Source organism: Musa acuminata, chromosome BXJ1-6, assembly GCF_036884655.1.
Source record: "Musa acuminata AAA Group cultivar baxijiao chromosome BXJ1-6, Cavendish_Baxijiao_AAA, whole genome shotgun sequence".
Classification (NCBI taxonomy): domain Eukaryota; kingdom Viridiplantae; phylum Streptophyta; class Magnoliopsida; order Zingiberales; family Musaceae; genus Musa; species Musa acuminata.
The window spans coordinates 12,340,907-12,362,501 of record NC_088332.1 but is presented as its reverse complement, the minus strand read 5'-3'; the positions used below and the strand labels follow the sequence as shown (position 1 = coordinate 12,362,501).

Genomic DNA, 21,595 nt, shown 5'->3' with positions numbered 1-21,595 from the left:
GATTATGGCTCGACTGTGAGGGTACTCCTCTTGCTGATCTGGTGATAGCGTGGCGTGGCATTGACTATGACGTGACCCGGACCCAAAATATACCTTATCAATAGTGTTTCAAAATATAATTTATTCTACTGTTCCACCTTGTCTCACCCTTTGTTCTATCTATCCTCTTACCAATAATTAGCATTCTGCCACTCATCCTGGATGAACACCTTTTACTCGATGTGGATTGTATCCCTAATATAATGAAGCAGTTCTTTCCAAATTTGTGCAACATGTCGGGTTCACATATCCTACGTTCATTAGAAATCAAGTTTTCCAATAACAAAATGCATAATCACTAAGCATGTCTTCGGAATGTATCTCTTTCGATTTTGCACCAACACCAATGCATATATAGCTCATCTTTCTTCGTTACGATTAGTATATTTGTTATTTGTTAACCTTAATCGGAGCCATTTTACTTTTTGGCCAACAATTGCCGTCTCTCATAATTATCTTCTGCAATCTATCGCTCTCCCATCAGTCAAATCCCACACACTATCTTTTGACCTTTGCAAGAAATTCTAAGGCACGCAATTAGCGTTGTCGTAATGCAAGCAGGCGCAGATTCCAATCGGAAATCGAGGCCACTAGATTCCAAGTAGGTGATTGATGATTTCCATATGACTAAAGCAAAACAACAAATTCTTGTAACTTGTTCATCAAACTGCGAGTGTAGAACAAATTTTTAGGGTCTCAAAGATCTGATATCCTGTATCAGCTTCTCGAATGCCGTGAAGGATGAGCCGCCGGTGGAGGAGACGCTGTCTCTTGCCATCTCCGCCATCTTAGCGGCGGATGTCCTCAACTCTTCTGCCTTGTTTCCCTCCATCATCTCCCTCACCATCTTCTCCACGATGTCCCTGCCGTGCATGTCCTTCATGTCCAATCCTACCCTCCACACCTCCCCCACGAACCTGCTGTTGGTCTGCTGGTCCGCAAAGAATGGCCAGCACAGCATGGGAACGCCGGCCACCAGGCTCTCCAGCGTCGAGTTCCATCCGCTGTGCGTCAGGAAGCACCCCACCGCTGGGTGGCCTAGTACCTCCTCCTGCGGTACCCACTCCACCAGGTACCCCCTCTCCGTCGTCGCTTTTTCCAGCTGCGCTGCTGTCGCTCCGGCGGCGGCGGCTCCCTCGCCCAACTCTTTTCCGTCGACCAGGTCCCGCCTCACCACCCACAGGAACCGTTGCCCGCTGTTGACCAGCCCGAGCCAGAACTCGGTGAAGTCCTCGGGCGACATCACCGTGAGGCTTCCGAAGCTCACGTACACCACCGACCTGCCGGGCTGCGCGTCGAGCCAGGACATGCAGCTCCGATCCTCCTGCCATAAGCTGGCGGAGGCCGTGCTGCGTACTTCTTCGTGATCGCTCCCGGAAGTCAATCGGTAGTAAGTCCTGAGCAGGGCATGAAGAGGGCCGATGCAGTAGGTGACGGGGCAGCGGGAGCGGATGTGCTCCAACGCGCAAGGCTCCAAGGACTCGAACGTGTTGAGTATGAGCGCTCGCGCCCGGACACTGTCGGCGGTGGCGGTGCGCACGAGCCTGAGTCTGGGATCGGTGGAGTCCTTTGCATTCCTGCAGAAGATTGATAGGTCCCTCCGGCGGAGGAAGCCCTCCATGCCCGGCACGTTCCTTATCGGCTCGTCGAGATCAGCATCGTCTGTGGCCACGTAACCCACCATGTAACGCAACTATCAGGTGATCAAGGTATGTAGCGTATCGTAGTTATACCTGGAAAAGGGAGCTCCCCAGTCCGGAGCAGCTCCGGGATGCACAAGTAGGACCAAATGCTGCAGGCGCTGACCGTGCGGAAGAACATGGCGGGGACCCCCACCTCTCTCGCGACGTCGGCCGCGAAGGTCATGATCCCATCGGCTATCACGCACGTCAGGGCCGGCCATCCTCTGTAACCATCTTCATCTCGGTGCTGGAGGTCGAGCAGGAGATCCTTGTAAGGGCCCACGGACCGCGTTTGCAGCGACTCCAACAGATCAAGCAGGCGCGACGCGGATCGGCGGCGCTCGTCTTCGAATCCGTCGGGGATCGAGCGGAAGCGGAATCTGGGACTTCGGTCCAGCCGCGCATAGGCGACGGAGTGGCGAGCGAGCAGGCGGAGGTTGTGGTCGGTGTTGAGGAAGGTGACGTGAAGGCCGGCCAGCGAGAGCAGCTCGGCCAGCTTCAGCATGGAGTTGACATGGCCCTGCAGCGGGAACGGGAACACCAGCACGTGATCCGCCATGCTCCCCGCTTCTCAGCTCCTTCCGTTTGGGGTGGAAGCAATAATGCCTCCTTCCATCTCCTTGCATAGATGGATGGCTAGCAAATCAAAATGGACCTCACAAACTGTGACCGTGGATGGATAGCTAACAATTAGATCAAAATAGACCACTGAATTGCAATGTTCGCTTTCCTGACAGCGGAGTGGTGGCAGCATTTGTATTAAACTTTTATAGGTTCGTATGATAATTAATAATTCAAATTATAATTTGGTATTTGGTATTTGGTATTTGGTATTCGAGAGAGATAGAAGATTTGAATTTGGATTTAATCCCTTACGAGATTAAATGTGATATGTTTTATCGAGAGTCTTGTCATGCCTAAATGAGTTGTATTAAGTTTTTTATTGAATATATTTGAGATAAACTTTGTTTTTTTTCATAATTATCTCCTTCTACTCTCTCCTTATTTTTTTATTTAATATCCGAGTCAAGTTAACCCATGATTTTCTTAAGTTAATTCTCAAGGTCATAAACTTAACTAAGATTTTCTAAGTTACGACTTAGCAAGGATTTTCTCAAGGTCATGTTATAGACTTAGCAAGGATTGTCTAAGTCATAAGGTACACCTGTGTTAGCTTTTCATAAAAGGTTAACTTAGTTGTAATATCACTCGGGTCCTTAGAACTTATAAAAGAGTAAACTAATTAGTTCGAAAGTAAACAACGGACAAATCTCAATGTCTCGCGAAGAATATAGCTTTACAAGTAATTAAGTAAATACTCAGTATACAAGAGAGAATGTAGAGAAAAGAGAAAACAAAAATTTTGAAGTAAACAAATAGTCATAAGTTTGCAAATGATTGCTCATTGATTGTCAGGTGCGATGAAAAGTTCCCATAGACTTGATATTTGAACTTGTAAAATCCAATCAATGCTCAATACTACCCCAAACACCTATTCAACTAGGTATTATTTGGAGGATTCTAGGGCGTTGAGATGGTTGATGTTCTATACTGTTTTATAGTTTAAAAAAAATAAACCGTGACACGTGAAAATGGAGTTATTTTGGGGTAGTTTTACTTATTATGATAAGCGATTACTCTGTAGCCTTGTGATCTGTTCATAGTTTTCAAGCAAAAATACATAAAACCAAGATAAAACACAATGATTAGCACATATACAAGAAAACAAAATATTATTATTAAAATTCATATATAATCCTACCTCTTTTTCGGAGATCCTCTTCTAAATTTTTCCATCGCTATGCTTTATGACGAACGAGAGAAGGAGAGCCACTTTTATAAGAGAGAGAGAGAGAGAGAAAAAAGATGAGATCTTTCCAAAATATGAATAATAATTTAATTTTTATTTTACTTTCACTCAAAAGATAGAATTATAATATTTATTTCTTATTGATCACAACAAAAATAGAATTTAAACTATTTACTTTCTAAAAATTACATCACTCACTAGAAAATAAATAATTTAATAAATTAAATTAATTAATATAATTATTAACTTATCAACATGATTAAGAAAAAATAATTTTAATTATTTTCTTAATCATACTACATAAATATAGAAGTTAATAATTTAAATAAAGCAACATATTATTTATAATAATTAATTTATGTTAAAGGAGGAAAAAAATTATTGATGATTACATTCCTCCCCCCACTTAATAGAAATTTGATCCCAAAATTTGATTAAAAAATAATATTAATTCAACACAGTTGACACTTAAAATACTAAGTTAAAAAATAAATCTAAATCAATTTAAAAAAATACTTAGACGTAAATGTGCCACTCAAAAATTTTTAGTCAAAAGATGTATTTTTTATTTTCTTTTTTAACATAAAATATATAAGAAATTGAGGAAACTAATTCAATAAATTTGGTTTTAGATCACCCATATAAAGTGATAATTAATTAGCATATCAAAATATACATCCAATAAATCATTAGAATTTTTAAATTTTAATAATTAATTAATTTCTGACATAAAATAAAAATTGAGGTTACATGTGTAACTCAACAAACAAAAACAATTGAAAGTTTGAAAAAATTTTCAACTATTTAACATATATGTTTTTATAATTCTAAATGAGTTATATATTATATGTCAAAGAATTAATATTATATTTAATCCTTATTAGATCTCATCATTATATTAGACAGATGATATCTAATAATTGATTTGACATTTATTAAATCAAAACTTTATTCAAACTATTTAGACATAATTAAATTTAAATATCAATACATAATCAAATTTATTCAACTACAAAAGCACATATATTATTAATGTCAAGAAATAACTTCATTTATACAAAGCATCTTATCACATGTAAACTTTAATCTCAATTTTACGAATAATATTTGATTAAAAAATAAGGTAAATAATTTTCAATTTATATATTTATGAAATCAATAGGTAGTTTAAGTCCTGAGCAGAGCAGAAGGTGACGGGGCAGCGCTAACGGATGTGCTCCAACGCGCAAGGCTCTAAGGACTCGAACGTGGCTGAGTATGAGCGCTGGCGCACGGACCATGTCGGCGGCGGCGGTGCACATGAGTCCGAGTCTTGGATCGCTGGAGTCCTTTTCATTCCTGCAGAAGATTGTTAGATCCTTCCGGCGGAGGAAGCCCTCCATGCCCGGCACGTTCCTCATTGGCTCGTAGAGATCAGCATCGTCAGTGGGACTGTAACGCAACCATCAGGTGATCAAGGTGTGTAGTGTATCGTAGTGCGTTCCTGGAAACGGGAGCTCCCAGTTCGGAGCAGCTCCGGGAGGCACAAGTAGGACCGAATGCTACCGGCGCTGACCGTGCGGAAGAACATGGCGAGGACTCCCACCTCTCTCACGACGTCGGCCGCGAAGGTCATGTACCCAACGGCAATCACGCACGTCAGGGCCGGCCATCCTCCGTGACCCTCGCCACCTCGGCGGAGGAGATCATCGTAAGGGCCGGCCGACCGCGTTCGCAGCGACGCCATCATATCTAGCACGGATCGGCGGCGCTCATCCTCGAATCCGTCGGGGATGGAGCTGAAGCGGAATCAGCGTCTCCGGACCATGCAGCCGCCCGTAGGCGACAGAGTAGCGAGCCATCAGGTGGTGGTTGTGTCGGTGTTGATGAAGGTGACGTCAAGGCCGGCCATCGAGAGTAGCTCGGCCAGCTTCAGCATGGAGTTGACACGGCCCTGCACCGGGAACGGGAACACCAACCAGTACGTGATCCGCCATGCTCCCCTTCTCAGCCCCTTCCTGCTGAATTAGATGCAATGATTCCTTCTTCCATCTCCTCTATGCATAGATGTATAGCTAACAATCAAAATGGACCTCTCAATTGCACCTAACAGTGTTGGTCGTAGTAGCATTTGCACAATTACTCTGGTTGGCGGATCACATCAGATGAGACACAGAGGTAATCAGACAGCACATCTGACAGCATCACCCAATTAACGAAGACAGCCCCGAACAATAACAGCTAAGAGACATATAGAAAAAGAAATAATAAAATTTTTAATTACCTCTTTACATCAAATTTCTACTGCTCACTACGATTACATGAATCAACAAAATAAGATACGAACAAAAAAGGGACGACGAAGGCAGCGAACGACATACCTGATGATTGATCCCGTGGCCTAACCGTGAATGTGACCATGTCTTCATCTCGAATTGGATGGTAGATTGCGACCATCATCCGCCGAACCCAACCAGTGTCGGCACTCATCCACTGGCTGATGCAGGCGGGCCCGAACTCGCTGTTCCAACATCCCTCGGTGCGCCACTTGCACCGTAAGGCAAACATTCCAATAAATTCTGACATGACGTATCTTTGATCGCTGCAGTAACAAAACCGACACCGCAAGGACATGGAGGAGAGTAGCCGGGAGTCGAGGTGCTCACGGGTGGAGCTCCGCCCCGCCCTCGTCCTCTTCCTCGTCCCCTCGCGCCGAGCCATAGTTTACCATTCAGTAGCAGTACGAACGAATCCTTATCCCGATCGCTTGCTCGATGGAGAACGGCGATTCGTCTCCCCCACCAACCGACCGCGTCGTCTTCTGTTCGTGCGCACAGTGAGCTCCTCTTCTTTTCTCAGGTCGCCTCAGCTACTCTGGGCTTGTGTTGTTGGCGGATTGCCTATTGCGCAGCCGACGAAGGCAGAATCACGGCTTCCTTGTAGTTATTTCCTCGATGTCCGGCCATTCTTCCACGGTGCGTCTCTTATATCAGTTCTTTCTTGTTCCTTGCATCTTCTTTATGCGTTGCACAAATATTTCCATGATCTTGCTTTACATCAAAAACCGAAATCGACGTTGCTGGCAATTAATGGATGTATTTATCCAAGCTTTTTCCATTCGGCGGGCATCACAACGCAAGCTTATCCCTGTGTTTCCCATAGTAACTAGGAACTCCAATTTGCACGATGGGAAGCAAATGCCACATGGAGGGAGGTGATAGAATTCATGCAAAGGCTTCGAAAGTTGGAGTTCTTGACTGGGGATTGCTCGAGAGATGGAAGTACCATCAGAAATGTGTGGCTCGTGGGGGAACCAAAAGATCATACTCTGTCAACAACAGATCCCCAGTGCTGCATACTTTTGGGTCGTCTACCCAGTGTACTGGAAGCACATGCAGAGCTCTTTCTAAGCAAGAAGAATTTGCTTCTGTGGATTACAAAACGAAAGAGATTGTTGTATCTCGACATCTCACAAGCTTTAATGATGCAGATACTGCAGATATGAAGTCCATGTGCTCTGATGTGTGCTTCCATATGGACTCTGGAATTTTACATCCACCTTCCAGCATCATTAATGGTCAAACCTCAGCTCCTGGAGCAAAAGCCACAGAGACCCAAGCCCATCGACCAGAAAATGCAGAGAAGCTCCAAGGCTATCCTCGTGATCTAGATTTCATGGGCAATTGGCAGCAGCTATGTCATGATTCTAGTAATTTGTGGGATCATCTTCAAGCCAGTGCTCAGATCAGACGCAATAGTTTTGAGTCATATTTCGATGATGCCAAAAGCTTGTCACTTTGCCATCTTGACAACGCTAAGGACATCAAAGGATCTCCCCATATTGGTACACTCAATACTTTTCGACCAGAGACTGAAATCTCTACTAAGAAATCAATCGAGAAGGGAAAGGAATCGTCCAATCATCAGTCAAGTGTCAGGCCAACATGGATGATTCGAAGTGCTAGCTCAAGGGATGGTTCCTCTGCACCAGTACTGGTGAGACCATTTGATGGCAGTAAGGAAGCGTCAAGTAGGCGTAGTCCACTGAGGAGGATGTTTGACACTTTGCTGAAGCCAAAGAACCTAAGTGAGAAGGGTGGAAATCTGACATATAAAGAACCTGATAAAACCAAACACGCTCTTCTCCAACTTGCTTGGGAAAATGGGCAGCCTATGTTTATGTTCTCATCCACATACGGTGATGTTCTTGCAGCAATGTTGACACAGCAAAGCGAAACAGAGAAGGATGATTTGGAATGCATTTACACAATACACTGCATTCAACAACGTGAGAAGAAATCAGGAGCTTGGATTGGATTGGGAAGGAAGAGCGGGAAGCATCAGCTGGTATCTGATGCCACTGGCAGGATGAACGTTTGCAGATCGAGAAACTATGATGCCAAAAGTCATCAAGTCACAAGAGAGTTTGTGTTGCTTGGTGCTGAACCAACACCACCATCTCATGGGCCTGTTGATTTCTCATTGAACAGCGAGCTGGCTGCCATTGTTGTCAATGTTCCAGAAGAAATGGCAGAAGATAATACAGTAATTGTCCTTCCTGGTGGAACTCATGGCTCTTCAACTGATGCCAAACCGCCATCTTTGATCGAGAGATGGAGATCAGGAGGAGCATGCGACTGCGGAGGTTGGGATGAGGGTTGCAGGCTGACTGTTCTAAGCAAAAGCTTCCTTCAGGTATCCTTTAATTCCTTTCTTGCATCAAAGCAGCTCATCCTTGTCTAACGGGACTAATATATGATGTCTCAGGGAGGAGGATCGCGGGCAAATGGACATGTCTTCCGAATGGTTTCTTTGAAGGAGGGACTGTATAGAGTTGAGTTTGGGACGTCCATCGCTTGGCTTCAGGCTTTCGCAATAGGTTTAGCGATCATTCACGGAAAGAATCCCACCAATAACTCCGGCGAGCCAAAATGGTTGCTGGAACGAACGGTCACGCGTCGTCATGCCGGGAAGACTGAAGCAATAGTCCAAGGGGCGTCTCCGACGAGCTATGTACCGTATTGTCCACCTCTTTCGCCTGTTGGAAGAGCTTAGTTGCATCTGCAACATTACCACAGCATGCTTGCCTTGTCCTATGATCCTATCTCGCATGGATTTGACGCTTGCTAATATGTGATGGAATTCATCTCCATCCTGGTATCATCGAAGCTTACCGCTGTTGTACATGGAGGTTGGGGAGTAGTCATATGTGTATATGGATGCATGAACAGATTGATATAAGAGAAGAAATGAAGTTTTCTTTTTATTAGGGGAACACTCATTAAAATCAAAAGTATAGAGGGTATGATTTATGTGGTTGAATATTTTTTGACCATATATATATATAAAAGAAGCACTAAAACCTGCAGGGAATGTCCTAACTCTGTATATTTACTTGGATTAATCCGATGAAATCGACGTAGGATAAATTAAGAGATCTGATCGTTTCATCTCCCAAGGCAAACGAGTGAAAGACCATTTCCTGTCATGTATTCCGTGTCATCATTGCATCAATATCCGTAGCCGCCTCCGCCGTCCAAGCATGTTCCTTGGTCATGGAGTTGACCTTCTTTTGATCAAGAAGCATATTAACTACAGCCATGTCATTGAATTCTTCGAGGAGGCAAAGGTGCATTGTTTGGATCACCAAAGTCAAATATACAGGGAAGAACGAAACTGGCACCGCAGATTTCCAATGCGCCTTTCGTGAATTGCGATTCCTTGACCGAAATAGCCAACCCAACCCCAAGCTCTGCGCTGAGACAACGCCCAGAGCTCCCGCCACCACCACCTTCTTCGAGGACCAATGCACATGCTGTCTGACTCACACCACCTGCTTCCTTGGGGCAGCTCTCTGCTCGTCTTTCTTAGGCACCTGATATGTTGACCATTCAACGCCGCAGACTGCGGAGGGGGGCGGGAGGTCAACGGGCACATCAGAACTCGCCCTCAGTGGCGGTCGGCAACGGCAGCAGAGCGCAGCCTCCTCGCGTGAGTCACTGACATCTGCCGTCCGAAGTAAGCAAGCAGGCGGTCGCCCAGAGTTCGTGGGAGGCCGAATGGAGCGGCCATGCCCGTCGGAAGCGGCCACGCCCCGCTTCCGTGGCCGCCGCTGCCGCCTCCGTATCTCCAACGCCCAAATCCATTCCCTCTCACACACCCAGAAGGAACACAAATCCAACCCTGCACTCAGGACTCAATATAACATATGAAATTCTAGGGAATAATTTGGGTAACTGTTGAATGTCCCTAGTCGTTCTCATTTCCAGCGATGCAAACGAGTCGAGTCTTAGTGCGTGGGACGAGGTGACAACGAATCTGATCTGGATGATGCTCACGCCTCACACGTTAGGTGGGGCCACGATGGTGCCCACCGTCCGTTTCATGTGTACCTGAAGTCGTTTCATTCGGAGTCGTGATTTGCTTAACAGTTAATTCGATTTAAAAGAGAAAGAATCCACTTACAATCTTTTGGATTCAAAATGAAATACATAAAAAGGAGATGCGGGAGGACGGAAGTGGAGGCCGCAGTCTGTTCTTGGCCGTGCGAGGCGTTGCTTCTCCTCGCCCCCCTTCTTTACCTCCCTCCCTCATCTCCGACTCGTCCCTTGTTTGGGTTCGGGTCTCCCTGTTGCCCCCTTAATGTTCTTCCTCTTCTTCTCCTTCGATCGGTCGCCGCCGCCTGAAACAAGTTACGAACCTTCCGGTCGTAGGCGGAGGTCCGCGTGAAGACCGCGTTGCCTAACAAAAGAAGGGGAGGAGGAGAAGAAGGCCCACGAAACCCGACTGTCTCACTCGCTGACGTCCGCAATCTCATCCCTATTCTGCTTTTTGTTCCCAACAACAAAGTCGTATGTCTCTCTAATTCTGCATGCGTGCGTAACCAGGTATGTTTTTTGTTGTGGAAAATGAGATGAAAGGGTGAATTGTTTTCGTTCGTTTCAAGGGTTTTTTGGTGTTAGATCGAATTCACGATCGGAGTTTTGGGCAATCGCCAGCCAGGCTTTGGTCCCTGATCGGTGAAAGAAGGCCGACGCACGGTGGGGTTTCGATTTCCGGAAGAAGAAGAGGGGTCATGCGGAGAACGAAGCAGGTCGGTTGCTGAGAGAGTATGGGAGTGGTTGGACCTCCGGTTTCCAGTCATGACGGTCTACATTGCTCGCGAGGCTTCCAAGGTCCCCCTATTCCGTCACAGAATTCATCTGTTTTGCTCGATCTTTCTAGTTGCTTTTGCTCTTTTTCCCCTCTTCTTTTTCTTGTTCTTCTTCGGCTTTTTCTTCAGAACATCTCTTAGAGTTCTTCTCTATTTGTATTATGGATTTCTGTCTGCAGCTATGGAGGAAGGTTTGCGTGGAGACATCTGTGGAGCTTCAACTTCTTGCGGAGAAATGGAAGCTTCTGCTCACGGGACTCCTGTTCCAGGTGTTCATTTGTCCTCCTTTTTCAATTACCTCAAATGGATCTCTGAACAACTGCTCTAATGGAATTTCTTTGTAATTCAAATTGAGTTCTTGATTTTTTTTTTTACCGGACATTCTTTCTGAGAGTTTCCTTAATTAGGCATTTCTTTTATGTTGGTGTTGAATGGGAATCTGTTCTGGTGTCTTGGTAGGCGTAAAACATTTGTCATCGCATTTTATGCTTAGCTGTTTCTTGATCGCTCCTTTTGGCAAGCTGAGTGCTATAATATATGTATCTTTTCACAAGAAAAACTTGAGATGAATTTCTTGCACTTCTAATTTTATCGTCTTTTGAAGTGCAGTAATTTGGGAAACTTATCATGGTCTGCAAATGTCTGGGTTGCTTTCTCTCAGACTTTTGCCTTGTCAATTATTTTAGAAAGCTTGTCATTAATGAACATTCATTTTTGATATCTCCCCCATTGGTGATCTTAGAGTTCTATGGGGATCTAATTGACAGACTAGAATGACCTTGGAATAGCTGCATTGAGATTTAACCAAGTCAACAATTACTTCTGTTGCTTCAGTACTGAAGCTATGTTAGAGTTATAACTTCATATTCTCTGATTCTTTAGTTAGATCCTTCATCCAAATGGTGCTTTTATCATTTGTATTTTGGATGCTTTAGGTTACTTATATAATGATCGTGAAGGATCATCCATTCACTCTTTTATGACCATAGGACTAAAGTTGCAATCATAGTTTACTTGAGTTGGAGTATTCGGTATATCAATTCACTACCATATCATACTTGAGCAATATGTTCCATTTCATTGTAGATATAGCCTTCATAATGTTGTTATTGATGAAATGTTTCTTTGAATATGCATGATAATTAGCTGTTGGAGGTGTTCGCCAATTTGGTTTCTGCTGTAGAATAATGTCTCCTACATGGAAGTAGTGCATGCAAATTGCAGCAGCATTTACAACAATTGGCTCGTCCCTATGAATGATATTTTTTTCTAAGTGATTTTCTTGAATTTTGAATCAAACTGGAAGTTATTTATATGTCTGCAAATTCAATGAAAGATGTATATTGATAAAAATCCTTTTGTTCCATAACAATCTTTTCTATTGTCATTTTGTTGTTTTTTTATAGCCTAATGGTTGCATTTCATCTAGGCCTGTCAGATTGTTTTCTTGATGCTCTGTAAATGTTACAAGAGATATTTCTTGCAGTTACCTTTTTTTTCTTGATTATCTTACTGCTGTTCTGCTTAAAATCTTGTGTTTGTTTATCTGTGTTTTTGATGGTCATCACACAGGGTTAGTATGCGAATGACTCTTCTATTTGGATTAGGCTGGTGAATCATTCAATGACTATTGTTTTTCTTTTTGTAGTATATACATGGGTTGGCTGCACGAGGGGTTCATTATCTACATCGACCTGGACCAACTCTTCAAGATCTTGGGTATATGATTCTTCCGGTATGTCCTAGTGCTGTGCTTAATTAAGTACAATTCTGCACAAAATGAATGAAGTGACATCATAGTTGTACTGATGCTTTTGTCTTTTTAGGAACTTGGAAGAGAAAGAGGCTACATCAGTGAGAGTCTATTCACCATTGTGTTTTTGTCCTTTGTACTGGTATGCCATTGTCCTTTTATTTATTAATGTGTTCTCTTATAAGTTTCTACACCCACAGTTCTGTTGGAAAATGGGAAAAGAACTATACTTACAAGGTACATTTATTTTTTGAAAGAAATACAAAAAGTTGCAAACACTCTAATATGAAATATGTTGAGAACTAATGTCAAAAGATTTCTTCATCACAGAGACAATTCAATGTCATTTTAGTTGACTGTCCTGTCCTCTTTATGTTGCTGTGTGTTCACTTCTATTGTTTTTTCTCGTCGTGCAACCTTTTTTAATTATTCTGTTAACCTTGGTTTTTATCTTTGTGTTGTTCCTCTTGATGTTAGTCGGCTTGCATTTATTATATAAGCATGAGGTCTAAAGGCATCACCATTGCACACAGTATATGTTGCAACCATTTCTTTTCTCATGTGCACCTCACTCTTTGATATCTCTTCCCATCTTCCTCTTCTTTATATGTGTGCACACATTTTTATGTACACAAATATATGGTCAGGTGCCTTCTCTAGGGGTCTTTCTTTTTAAGCTTGTACATTATACTGCATACCTTCATTGCCATGATAGGCACCATATATTTATTTAGTTGTTGATGATTATGCCCTGTTATTGTTATTGTTGCAGTGGACATTTCATCCCTTTGTTTATCATAGCAAGCGCTTCTACACTGTTCTGCTCTGGTGGAGAATTTTGGCATTTCTAGTTGTAAGACTGTTTGTTTGTTATTTCCCTTCTCCTTGGTCATTCTGTTATTTAATGCTTTCTAATTGTAAGTTTGATATTTCTCTCTCCTTGGCCATTCTGTATCTTATGTTAAATGGTTTTTCAGGCTTCTCAATTGTTGCGGATCATTACATTCTATTCTACTCAACTTCCGGGTCCTAACTATCACTGCCGTGAGGTATTATCTGCATGAAACAGCTTCAGTTATTAGAATCATTTTGCCACTAAAATAGTTTTCTAGTCTATAAACATCACTGATCATTTATTTTTTTCCATTTAATTTAGGGCTCGAAGCTTGCCAGACTGCCCCCACCAGAGAGTATAGCTGAAGTGCTTCTAATTAACTGTGTGATCCTCTCTCTGATATTTATCCTGGCAATCAAATTTCCTTTTTAGTATATAATTTTGCTTCTGTTGCTTGCAGTTCCTCATGGAGTCATATATGGTTGTGGTGATCTGATATTTTCATCCCATATGATATTCACACTGGTTTTCGTGCGTACGTACCATAAATATGGCTCTAAAAGGTTCACCCTTGGCATTTAATTATGCTCATGGACTTGATGTTTATAGAAAAGCAACTATGCAATTTTCACTTGTTTTATAAAAGTCTAATTAATTCGAAGCACTTTTGCAGGTTCGTTAAGCTTCTTGCTTGGGTTATTGCTATTATTCAGAGTCTTCTTATAGTAGCTTCCCGCAAGCATTACACAGTAGATGTAGTAGTTGCATGGTGTGGTGTTTTTCTTTCAAATTAGTATTATAGTTTTTTATAGTATTATAGTAGGACAGCTGTCTTATATTTTGACTTTTATGCTTGCAGGTATACTGTAAATTTGGTGGTATTCTTCATTGACAAGAAGCTACCAGGTGTCCTTTTTTTTAGTTCAATGACCATCTATCATATTCAATATTGCTTCATATTAAAGATTTGATTGCATGAAAATTGTTAATATTGTTTGTGACAGAAATGCCCGATCGTTCTACTGGATCTCAACCAATGCTACCATTAAACATTAAGGAGAAAGATGGAAAACCCAGAGAAGAGAATCTCAAGTTATTGAATGGAAATTCAGTGGATACTGCTGATTGGGTATAACACTTGACTCAATGTATTGCTTTCCTAACTGACCATCTTTTAGTTCTAGTATGTTATGTACTCAACTGATAATATGCCACTTTATTAGCAAAGCCTGTGACATTTAGGTGACATAGACCAAATCTACTTGATTTGTTTCAGAAAGTAGATAGATATGAAATGCTAATAAGTAGAATGAAGTTGGAAAACTGTGCTCTTGTTGCCATAATAATTAGCACTAGAATTCTAGAACTCGTGACATGGAATCAGTTTATGTAGAGTAAACATTATATTAATTCGGTTCAAGCATTGAATGCACACTACAGCATAGATAAGTTTAATGTGTTTAAATATTCCTAGGAAGTTATATGCCACTGCCTATGCCTTTCTTTTCTTGGTTTCCTATAACGACTGAACGATATAGATCACATGATCTAAAAGATCAATCAATTATGACTTTAGAACAGCCTGTTTATCTGCGGAACATGTCTTCTTTTATTTACATGAATATCATATGATTCTTTCCCCAAATGTTCTTGTTAATAAGTGCAAACTTCTTTGGTCGTTTCCAAACAGAGATAGAGGATGCAAGTGAATGGCACACATGGAGATGATGGGAACCATGTCCATTCTGAATCTGCAGTGAATGGGGTAAATAGATGATCTTGGACAACATTGTTTTCCTCGGATGTTCTGCAGAAGGGATACCAAAATGGATGGTGCCTCGACTCTCTTTGAATTGAAGGCTCTACCGGGAAGTGCTTCGTCATGGTCTCGTTGTCGTATGTGTTGACTGAATGTGGGCGTGGATGGTTGGTTTTATTTGTGCAAGAAACTGAAATTTGTCTTGGGGGGTCAACAACCATTTTGCTCCTTGAATCATCACATGTCCATATGTATCATTTTCTTCAACGATTCTTTACCTTGCAGCAAAAAGGAATCTTTATCTCTGCTGATTGAATTTTTTTAGTCTGTGGGTTTATTATCTCCCTAATTTTTGTTTGAGAATATTTTGTTATTCTCCTCGTTATTAAGCTTCAGGCAATAGAAACCAAAGAAGATATATATATATATATATATATATAACAAGATAAATAACAAGTATAGTTGTGTAAGAATCATCAAATCCTCAAACGTTATGGAAGCCTTAAGCCTTCCCTCGTCCAAATTTCGGAGTGACAACCCCAAAGAAAGTCGAAGGATTTTGGATGATACCATATCGGTAGGGGTTTAGATTTATTGGACCCAAATCGAAACGACCTTATCATATATTGATCATGTATAACGCATCAATTATCACGTCTATTATGACGATCTGCCAATAGAACAGTAATGGAACTCATTCACCGGTAGACAGGAAGAGATAAACAAACGTATAAGTAAGAAAAATGAAGTATGGCTTCATTTTATTTCATGTATGAATGAAAGTACAGGAGGCTGCAAATCCTATATAATCATATCACTGAAAAATAGCAGATCCACACATTCCCGCATGCCGCAACACTTTCTATCAACCGAGGATTCCCCTCCAACAGACTTGTACTTCTCATATCCACCAAGTAAAATGGGGAACCCCCGATAAAGGACACTAAATACTCAGGGCGACATAGGAGGTGGAGCCACGGGGCCAGGTGCTGCTCCAGAGCTGAGAATCTGCGCCATGGAACGCCGAGGATTCACTCGCTGAGCCTCGCACAGATCCGGCAGGAAAACACCTGCAACGTTGTCAAAACATGAGGTTTTGCCCAAGGAAATGATCGTTGACATGCCATCAGGGTCACGTAGACTTATCATACCTTCTCCGGCGGCGAGATTGAAGTAGAGGTCGACGATGTTGGGGCAGTTGCGATAGCACGGTTGAGAGCAGAGCTTCTGGGCGAAGTCGGACTCCATGAGGGAGTCGGAGGAGATGCCGACGGAGTCGCGGCTGACGCCGCAGGCCCGCACGCACTCGTCCGTCTCGATCCAGTCCGACATCCGCTCCACCACCGCCTCCGACGTCCTGCACTGGTACTCGGTGCGCCCACCCTGGTTCTGGGTGCTCTCCAGCAGGCACCGCTTGGACGTGGAGGAGATGGCGAAGGCGCACAGCTCCTGCGGCAGCTCCTCGCAGATCACTCCCGCTGAAAGGAACACCGACGTCGTCAACTCGTTCCTGATCGAAGGAAGCAGACATGCAAGAGACAAATAGAAGGAAGGGGAAGTCGTTACCTAAAGCGGACGGGAAGAGGAAGAGGCACTGCAAGAGAAGAAGCGCCAAGGCCATCATCGTGGAAGACGCTAGAGAAGACATGGACGAGATGGGGTGGAATGACCTTTATGAGAAAGAAACCTCGCCAAGATTAGAGCCCGGTATTGTAGGTAGGTCGGGTGGCCTAGAGAAGAGGATGGGTCGAGCAGAGCACGATGAGGAGCGAGATAGAGAGAGGAGGCCGAGTCCTCTATATAAAGAGGAAAGAGAGAATAGTGGCATCGGGGCGACGACTGTGTTTCGACTCTCTTTTGGTGTATGACTTCCTTACCAAGCCTGCCTGCCTGCCCTTCTTCTTCCCTTTTTCCACGGCATAACGCGTCTCTTGTTGGCATTTGCAGAAGCCAAACAGGTAACGTGAAGGCATTGAAGCCTAACGCACATTACATTAGAGATTAGAGATCAAGAGAGTGTGAACTACGTTTATGGATTTCATTTTCTTCTACCGCCCTCATCTTTTCTTTGGTCTTGCTTTTTGTTCTCCTTTTTTCACCTTTATTTTCTGATTTGACAAATATTATCTTGGTCTAATGCTCTAGAAATGTTGAATATATAACAAAGTCCAATATTTTATATTCACTCTAGTTTCCATCAATGGAATCATTGATTTCAAAGCTTATTATTTTCATCTAGAAGTGACTTCACATGATATATATATATATATATATATATATATATATATATATATATATATATATATATATCAATTGATAGTGGACAGTAATAGCTCGACTCGATAGTAAAACATATGTAAGTATTGGAATGACTAAGAAGGTGATTCAGGTGCTCGCCTAACAATTGATTTATATAAAGACCGGAGATAGATAGAGTGCTCGACTTGATTCCTTCGATACTTACGTTAGAATTGAGATAAAAAATTAAGCTTAATAGTAATAAATTGGTAAGTAGACTACCTCTAAAGGAATATTCTAATATATGAATAAAATATTATCTTTTGGATTTATTATTATCACTGTATTTAGGTAGCTGTGACGTTGTTTGTGTTCATATTAATTATTTATCATTGTCACTTTATTTATGATTGAGAGGTGAGCTTTCTCATATTATCAGTATTAAAAAATATTCATATTAATTATTTGTGATAGGGAAACATGCGGTTATTCTATAGAAGTCATAAAAAGGTAACTTTCCAACTTCCTTTTAGTCTTAAGTCATTAAAACCAAAAGCATGTAAAAATATATAACATTAATTAATATGGTTGATGAAAAACATGGAAAGTTAACATTAAAGTGAGACAATCATTAGGAATGTTCGCATATAATCCATAAAGAGTTAGTAATACCGATTTAACTCATCTGTCGGGAAGACCAATGTTTTGGCCTTCCTCAGTTTCCAAAGACGAGGAGAAGTCCTAAGAAGGGAAGTTCAAAGAAAGTGGAGGAATGGAAACTAAAGCCTTAATTGGAGGAGAAGTCATAAGTCGTCGGAGTGGATGGCGGCTGACCGCGTTGCGTTCACGTTGAGATGTTGACCGCTGGGAAGCTTCGCAAGCTTGAAAGAGACGCCGATGGAGGAAGCTCTCCAATCTATCCGCGTTTGTTTGCGATCCTACCAACGCTTTCTAGTTTCCAAATTCCACGATACCTACTTCTCTTCTCCGTCGTTTACGGCTTGCGGATTCCACTCACACAAAGTTTCTTTCGTCTTCCTAAGTCAATCGTAGATTTTTTTTTTCTCTATAAAAAATAATTCAAATATTAGAAAAGTCAAACAACATATTAAATTAAATTAAAATTTTAATATAGAGATATAGTGAGATATCAATCTCACATTTGTAAGAATTAAAAGAGTCGAATGATATATATTATTGGGTTTGATCCAATTCTTGAAGTTTTTTTTAATTAAATTGATATAGAAGCTTGATTTGGAAGGAAGTCATTCATAACCTTTTCATCCTTTCAAATAAGGAGAGCTTTATTTCTTTTGGAAGGACCTGTATATTCCTCCATATCACATCACGTATACGTATACGCAAAGCTACTCTTTAGAGAGTCCGTATCCACTCGTTAGTGTATGATCAAAGAGCGAGCCAAATGATATATATTAAGTTTGATCAATAATTTAATAAGTTTAAACTTATAAATTAAATTAAAATCAAATTTGTCATGTAATTCAAACTCACGTTTATACTTTTTGATGAGGGTAATAATGGCGATAAGACCCGGTCTGACGTTAACTACCCCTGATGACGCTTCGCACTTCGGTTGACCTGACAGCACTTGGTCAAACAGATCGGAATGTCGGCCGAGGCACATTAACATCCTGCTCAAGCTCGGTCCTTCACGCCGTGCCAACACCGCTGTTAGACGTTATCGGGAGTACGATCCTGCTCCCTACAAGCGGGCACATCAGGCAATGACAACCTTCACTATAAAAACCCTCGCACTTCGAGGAAAAAAGGAGGAGAAAAAACTCCCTAAGACTATCCGCTGACTTGACCGTCTGAGGGTCGGGTCGAGCCCCCCGACCCGACCTGTGTGCAGGTGCGAAGACGGAGCGCCTCCCACCGCGCATCCAAGCGAGGAGTCCCTCCCCGGTGAAAACAGCGGTTGTCCCATCGCGATCGGGCCACCTCAGCAGTCTCAAGAGGCATCATAAGAAGATCCCCAATCATTCAGACCCGAACCCAACCGCATCAGCCCCGAGACCACGGCTTAAGATTGTTTACGCTAACACTTTCAAAGAAATTATTCCTACCTTCTCACCATTTCATATCAGTAGAATTATTTATACCTTATAGAAGAAGGAAAGAGTTGAATCTTCATCAAGCATTAAACTTGTCTTGTCAGTCCACATCTATATATTCTTTTCATAGGTCAAATCAAATTTCAATGTAAACTTAAAAATAAGACTATAAGAGAATTATTAAAAAATAAAAAGATTATTCTTTGGATTGTACCTTTGATTTTGGATTAGGATAGATAACATAATATAATTTCTTGATATATAAGATTTAACATGTGAGGTCTGTATACCATATTATTATCAGGCCAACATATATTCATCCATTCTGTAAGCTCAATAATATTAAATCACATGGTTCAGACAATTTATATATGGTAAAGCCTTCTACTTAGTGCTCAGAGTCTTTAATTTTATTAACTTAAACATCGAAGGTGTTTTATCGAATATATCCTGACTTAGATCGTTGATGAATCCTTTCGCTCCTTGATACAAAGTCAACAATAGACATAGACCCGAACCAAGATTAGCTTCATGATCCAACACATCAGATAATACCTTGACAATATCCATTGGTTGTGGACTATTTAAATGACTATATATGCAATCATCGTGATGTCCGCTAAACATCTCAACTAACGCTAATCCAAACTATGGTCTTTTCCACAATCGATTTCATCAACATCTCATGATATGTAATAGAGCAAGTGAAGTTTCTGAGTAGTCTTTGCACAGAGCGTATATGCGCTATCAAAACGATGGAAATGATTGGAATCTGGCAATTCCATCCCGAGAATATAAAACCACACAATGAGCAATAAATCGAGGTTCCACTTTGACTCTATGATTCAGTGCGATTTTTGGTTTATGGATGTGATAATATTTTTCACTCGACTCTTTCTACTCACATAAAGATCTCAAAAATGTTGTTGGCTTAAGCAACCATATGATGTTTACACATGACTCCGAGAGAAGCGCAAATGGTGCCTTTCAAGTTAGACTAACATAGAATGCAACACCAATGTAGTTTAAAAGTAGTTTGTGTTACTAATTCATGAGTTATTCTAAATATATATCATCGGACTCTTCGAATTCTTAATCATATGAGGTTCTTTTTTAGTTTTCTTTTAATCTTTTATCTCATGCATTGACTTCCCACAAAACTATAAGATTTCAACACCAACGTAACTCAAAAGATCAAGTTGTTTAGGGTATACATCACACTCAATATGTTATTCGACTCTTTTAATTCTTCATTAATTCTTGGTCTCATGAGATTATTATTTAATATTTTTAATAAAAAAATATCATAAACGATTCATAGAACACAGCATTTTCCTGTTAAAACTTGCATTGAGATTCAACGAAAAAACATGGAAGATATGGCTTCAAAGTTTGCACTACAGTTCGAGAATTCTCCTATGACATGAGGGTAATTTCCCGTTGCAGGGAACGTATGGACAGCTCGGGGAAGAAAGGAAGGAAGGAGAAGAATGCATGATGGAGTATGGAGAACAGTTTTCCTATGTATCAGATGGTGGTTCTTCGACATTTCCGCGTGGAGAAGAGGTGGCGAAGAAAAGCTCGCTCTCTCTTTTTCTCCTCTCCCTTTCTTATATTTCTTGTATGGAGGAGGATGAGCTTATCGTAAAGAGAGGCATATACTGATATTGCACAAGTAACATGAGAATCACGTACGCGATAAAAAATGATAAATGATACATCATGCGTGTCACGTTATTTGAGTTTGGAGTAGGAACGACCTACGATGAGAGAAGGAAGAATGACTGATCTCTTATAGCGCTGAGAGTCAACGATGACATGGTTTATTATTGTAACTTCATGTCGTTGCTTAGGAGTCACCATGACTTGGTTCAATCCTAAGACTATAAAGCTATCCACATGGATTCTTGAGATAAGGGGATCGGTGCTAGGTTAGGTTGGGGTGTCATCTACCAAGCTCTTATGCGTTAGATTCCTACACACAAGTCGAAATCAAGATAGGGATTCTCGACTCGATCTCTCCGAAACTTCAATCAATATGAGGTAAAATTTAGGATATCTTTAGTATCCCCGATTTGATCCTTTGACGTTAGTCAAGGGGTCGACTTTGTGCCCATTGCCGGGGGTTGATCATACGTGGTTCGTTAATGGTCATTGATGTCTCGAGTGATTAGCCCATATGATCTGATCCGTGCGACGTGGGTCGGTTTGCACAGTTCCGTGCTATGTGACGCCATCTTGTGTGTCCCCAAGCGGTGCGGGAATCGATCAC

At 41.6% G+C, this 21,595-nt stretch overlaps 4 protein-coding genes across 5 annotated transcripts; 2 read left to right on the top strand and 2 right to left on the bottom strand.

The window, feature by feature from the left end:
• Positions 1 to 630: 630 nt before the first annotated feature.
• On the bottom strand, positions 631 to 2,436 carry LOC135676326 (myricetin 3-O-rhamnoside 1,2-glucosyltransferase UGT709G2-like). Its single transcript, XM_065187377.1, has 2 exons — positions 1,773 to 2,436; positions 631 to 1,701 (listed from the first exon to the last, which is right to left on the bottom strand). Exons 1-2 carry the CDS (start codon positions 2,278 to 2,280, stop codon positions 728 to 730), a joined length of 1,482 nt encoding a protein of 493 aa, XP_065043449.1. The 5' UTR covers positions 2,281 to 2,436; the 3' UTR covers positions 631 to 727.
• A 3,699-nt stretch (positions 2,437 to 6,135) lies between these two features.
• LOC103974850 (uncharacterized) lies at positions 6,136 to 8,776 on the top strand. Its single transcript, XM_065187376.1, has 3 exons — positions 6,136 to 6,485; positions 6,673 to 8,205; positions 8,278 to 8,776. Exons 2-3 carry the CDS (start codon positions 6,697 to 6,699, stop codon positions 8,563 to 8,565), a joined length of 1,797 nt encoding a protein of 598 aa, XP_065043448.1. The 5' UTR covers positions 6,136 to 6,485; positions 6,673 to 6,696; the 3' UTR covers positions 8,566 to 8,776.
• Positions 8,777 to 10,028: 1,252 nt separating this feature from the next.
• On the top strand, positions 10,029 to 15,334 carry LOC103974851 (phosphatidylinositol:ceramide inositolphosphotransferase). 2 transcript variants are annotated; one of them, XM_009389747.3, is made up of 13 exons: positions 10,029 to 10,397; positions 10,473 to 10,685; positions 10,843 to 10,932; positions 12,312 to 12,398; positions 12,490 to 12,558; positions 13,189 to 13,269; positions 13,394 to 13,465; positions 13,573 to 13,633; positions 13,712 to 13,814; positions 13,925 to 14,020; positions 14,111 to 14,157; positions 14,256 to 14,380; positions 14,942 to 15,334. In XM_009389747.3, the coding sequence occupies exons 2-13, from the start codon at positions 10,653 to 10,655 to the stop codon at positions 14,945 to 14,947; spliced, it is 870 nt and encodes a 289-aa protein (XP_009388022.2). In that variant the 5' UTR covers positions 10,029 to 10,397; positions 10,473 to 10,652; the 3' UTR covers positions 14,948 to 15,334. The 2 variants fall into 2 exon arrangements, with proteins under 2 accessions (XP_009388022.2, XP_009388025.2); XM_009389750.3 differs by lacking the exon at positions 13,925 to 14,020.
• Positions 15,335 to 15,745: 411 nt separating this feature from the next.
• LOC135677717 (uncharacterized) lies at positions 15,746 to 16,788 on the bottom strand. The gene is made up of 3 exons (XM_065190094.1): positions 16,577 to 16,788; positions 16,162 to 16,488; positions 15,746 to 16,080 (listed from the first exon to the last, which is right to left on the bottom strand). The coding sequence occupies exons 1-3, from the start codon at positions 16,656 to 16,658 to the stop codon at positions 15,962 to 15,964; spliced, it is 528 nt and encodes a 175-aa protein (XP_065046166.1). The 5' UTR covers positions 16,659 to 16,788; the 3' UTR covers positions 15,746 to 15,961.
• Positions 16,789 to 21,595: the final 4,807 nt, after the last annotated feature.

Excerpts from the sequence above, each read along its gene's own strand:
- LOC135676326 (XM_065187377.1), bottom strand. The coding sequence starts at position 2,280 with ATGGCGGATCACGTGCTGGTGTTCCCGTTCCCGCTGCAGGGCCATGTC. Across the intron at positions 1,702-1,772 it reads TGGGGAGCTCCCTTTTCCAG|ACGATGCTGATCTCGACGAG; the intron begins GTATAACTACGA and ends ACGTGGCCACAG.
- LOC103974850 (XM_065187376.1), top strand. The coding sequence starts at position 6,697 with ATGGGAAGCAAATGCCACATGGAGGGAGGTGATAGAATTCATGCAAAG. Across the intron at positions 8,206-8,277 it reads TAAGCAAAAGCTTCCTTCAG|GGAGGAGGATCGCGGGCAAA; the intron begins GTATCCTTTAAT and ends ATGATGTCTCAG.
- LOC103974851 (XM_009389747.3), top strand. The coding sequence starts at position 10,653 with ATGACGGTCTACATTGCTCGCGAGGCTTCCAAG. Across the intron at positions 13,466-13,572 it reads CTAACTATCACTGCCGTGAG|GGCTCGAAGCTTGCCAGACT; the intron begins GTATTATCTGCA and ends CATTTAATTTAG. Across the intron at positions 13,815-13,924 it reads CATAAATATGGCTCTAAAAG|GTTCGTTAAGCTTCTTGCTT; the intron begins GTTCACCCTTGG and ends GCACTTTTGCAG.
- LOC135677717 (XM_065190094.1), bottom strand. The coding sequence starts at position 16,658 with ATGTCTTCTCTAGCGTCTTCCACGATGATGGCCTTGGCGCTTCTTCTC. Across the intron at positions 16,489-16,576 it reads CCTCTTCCCGTCCGCTTTAG|CGGGAGTGATCTGCGAGGAG; the intron begins GTAACGACTTCC and ends TGTTCCTTTCAG. Across the intron at positions 16,081-16,161 it reads CAATCTCGCCGCCGGAGAAG|GTGTTTTCCTGCCGGATCTG; the intron begins GTATGATAAGTC and ends ACAACGTTGCAG.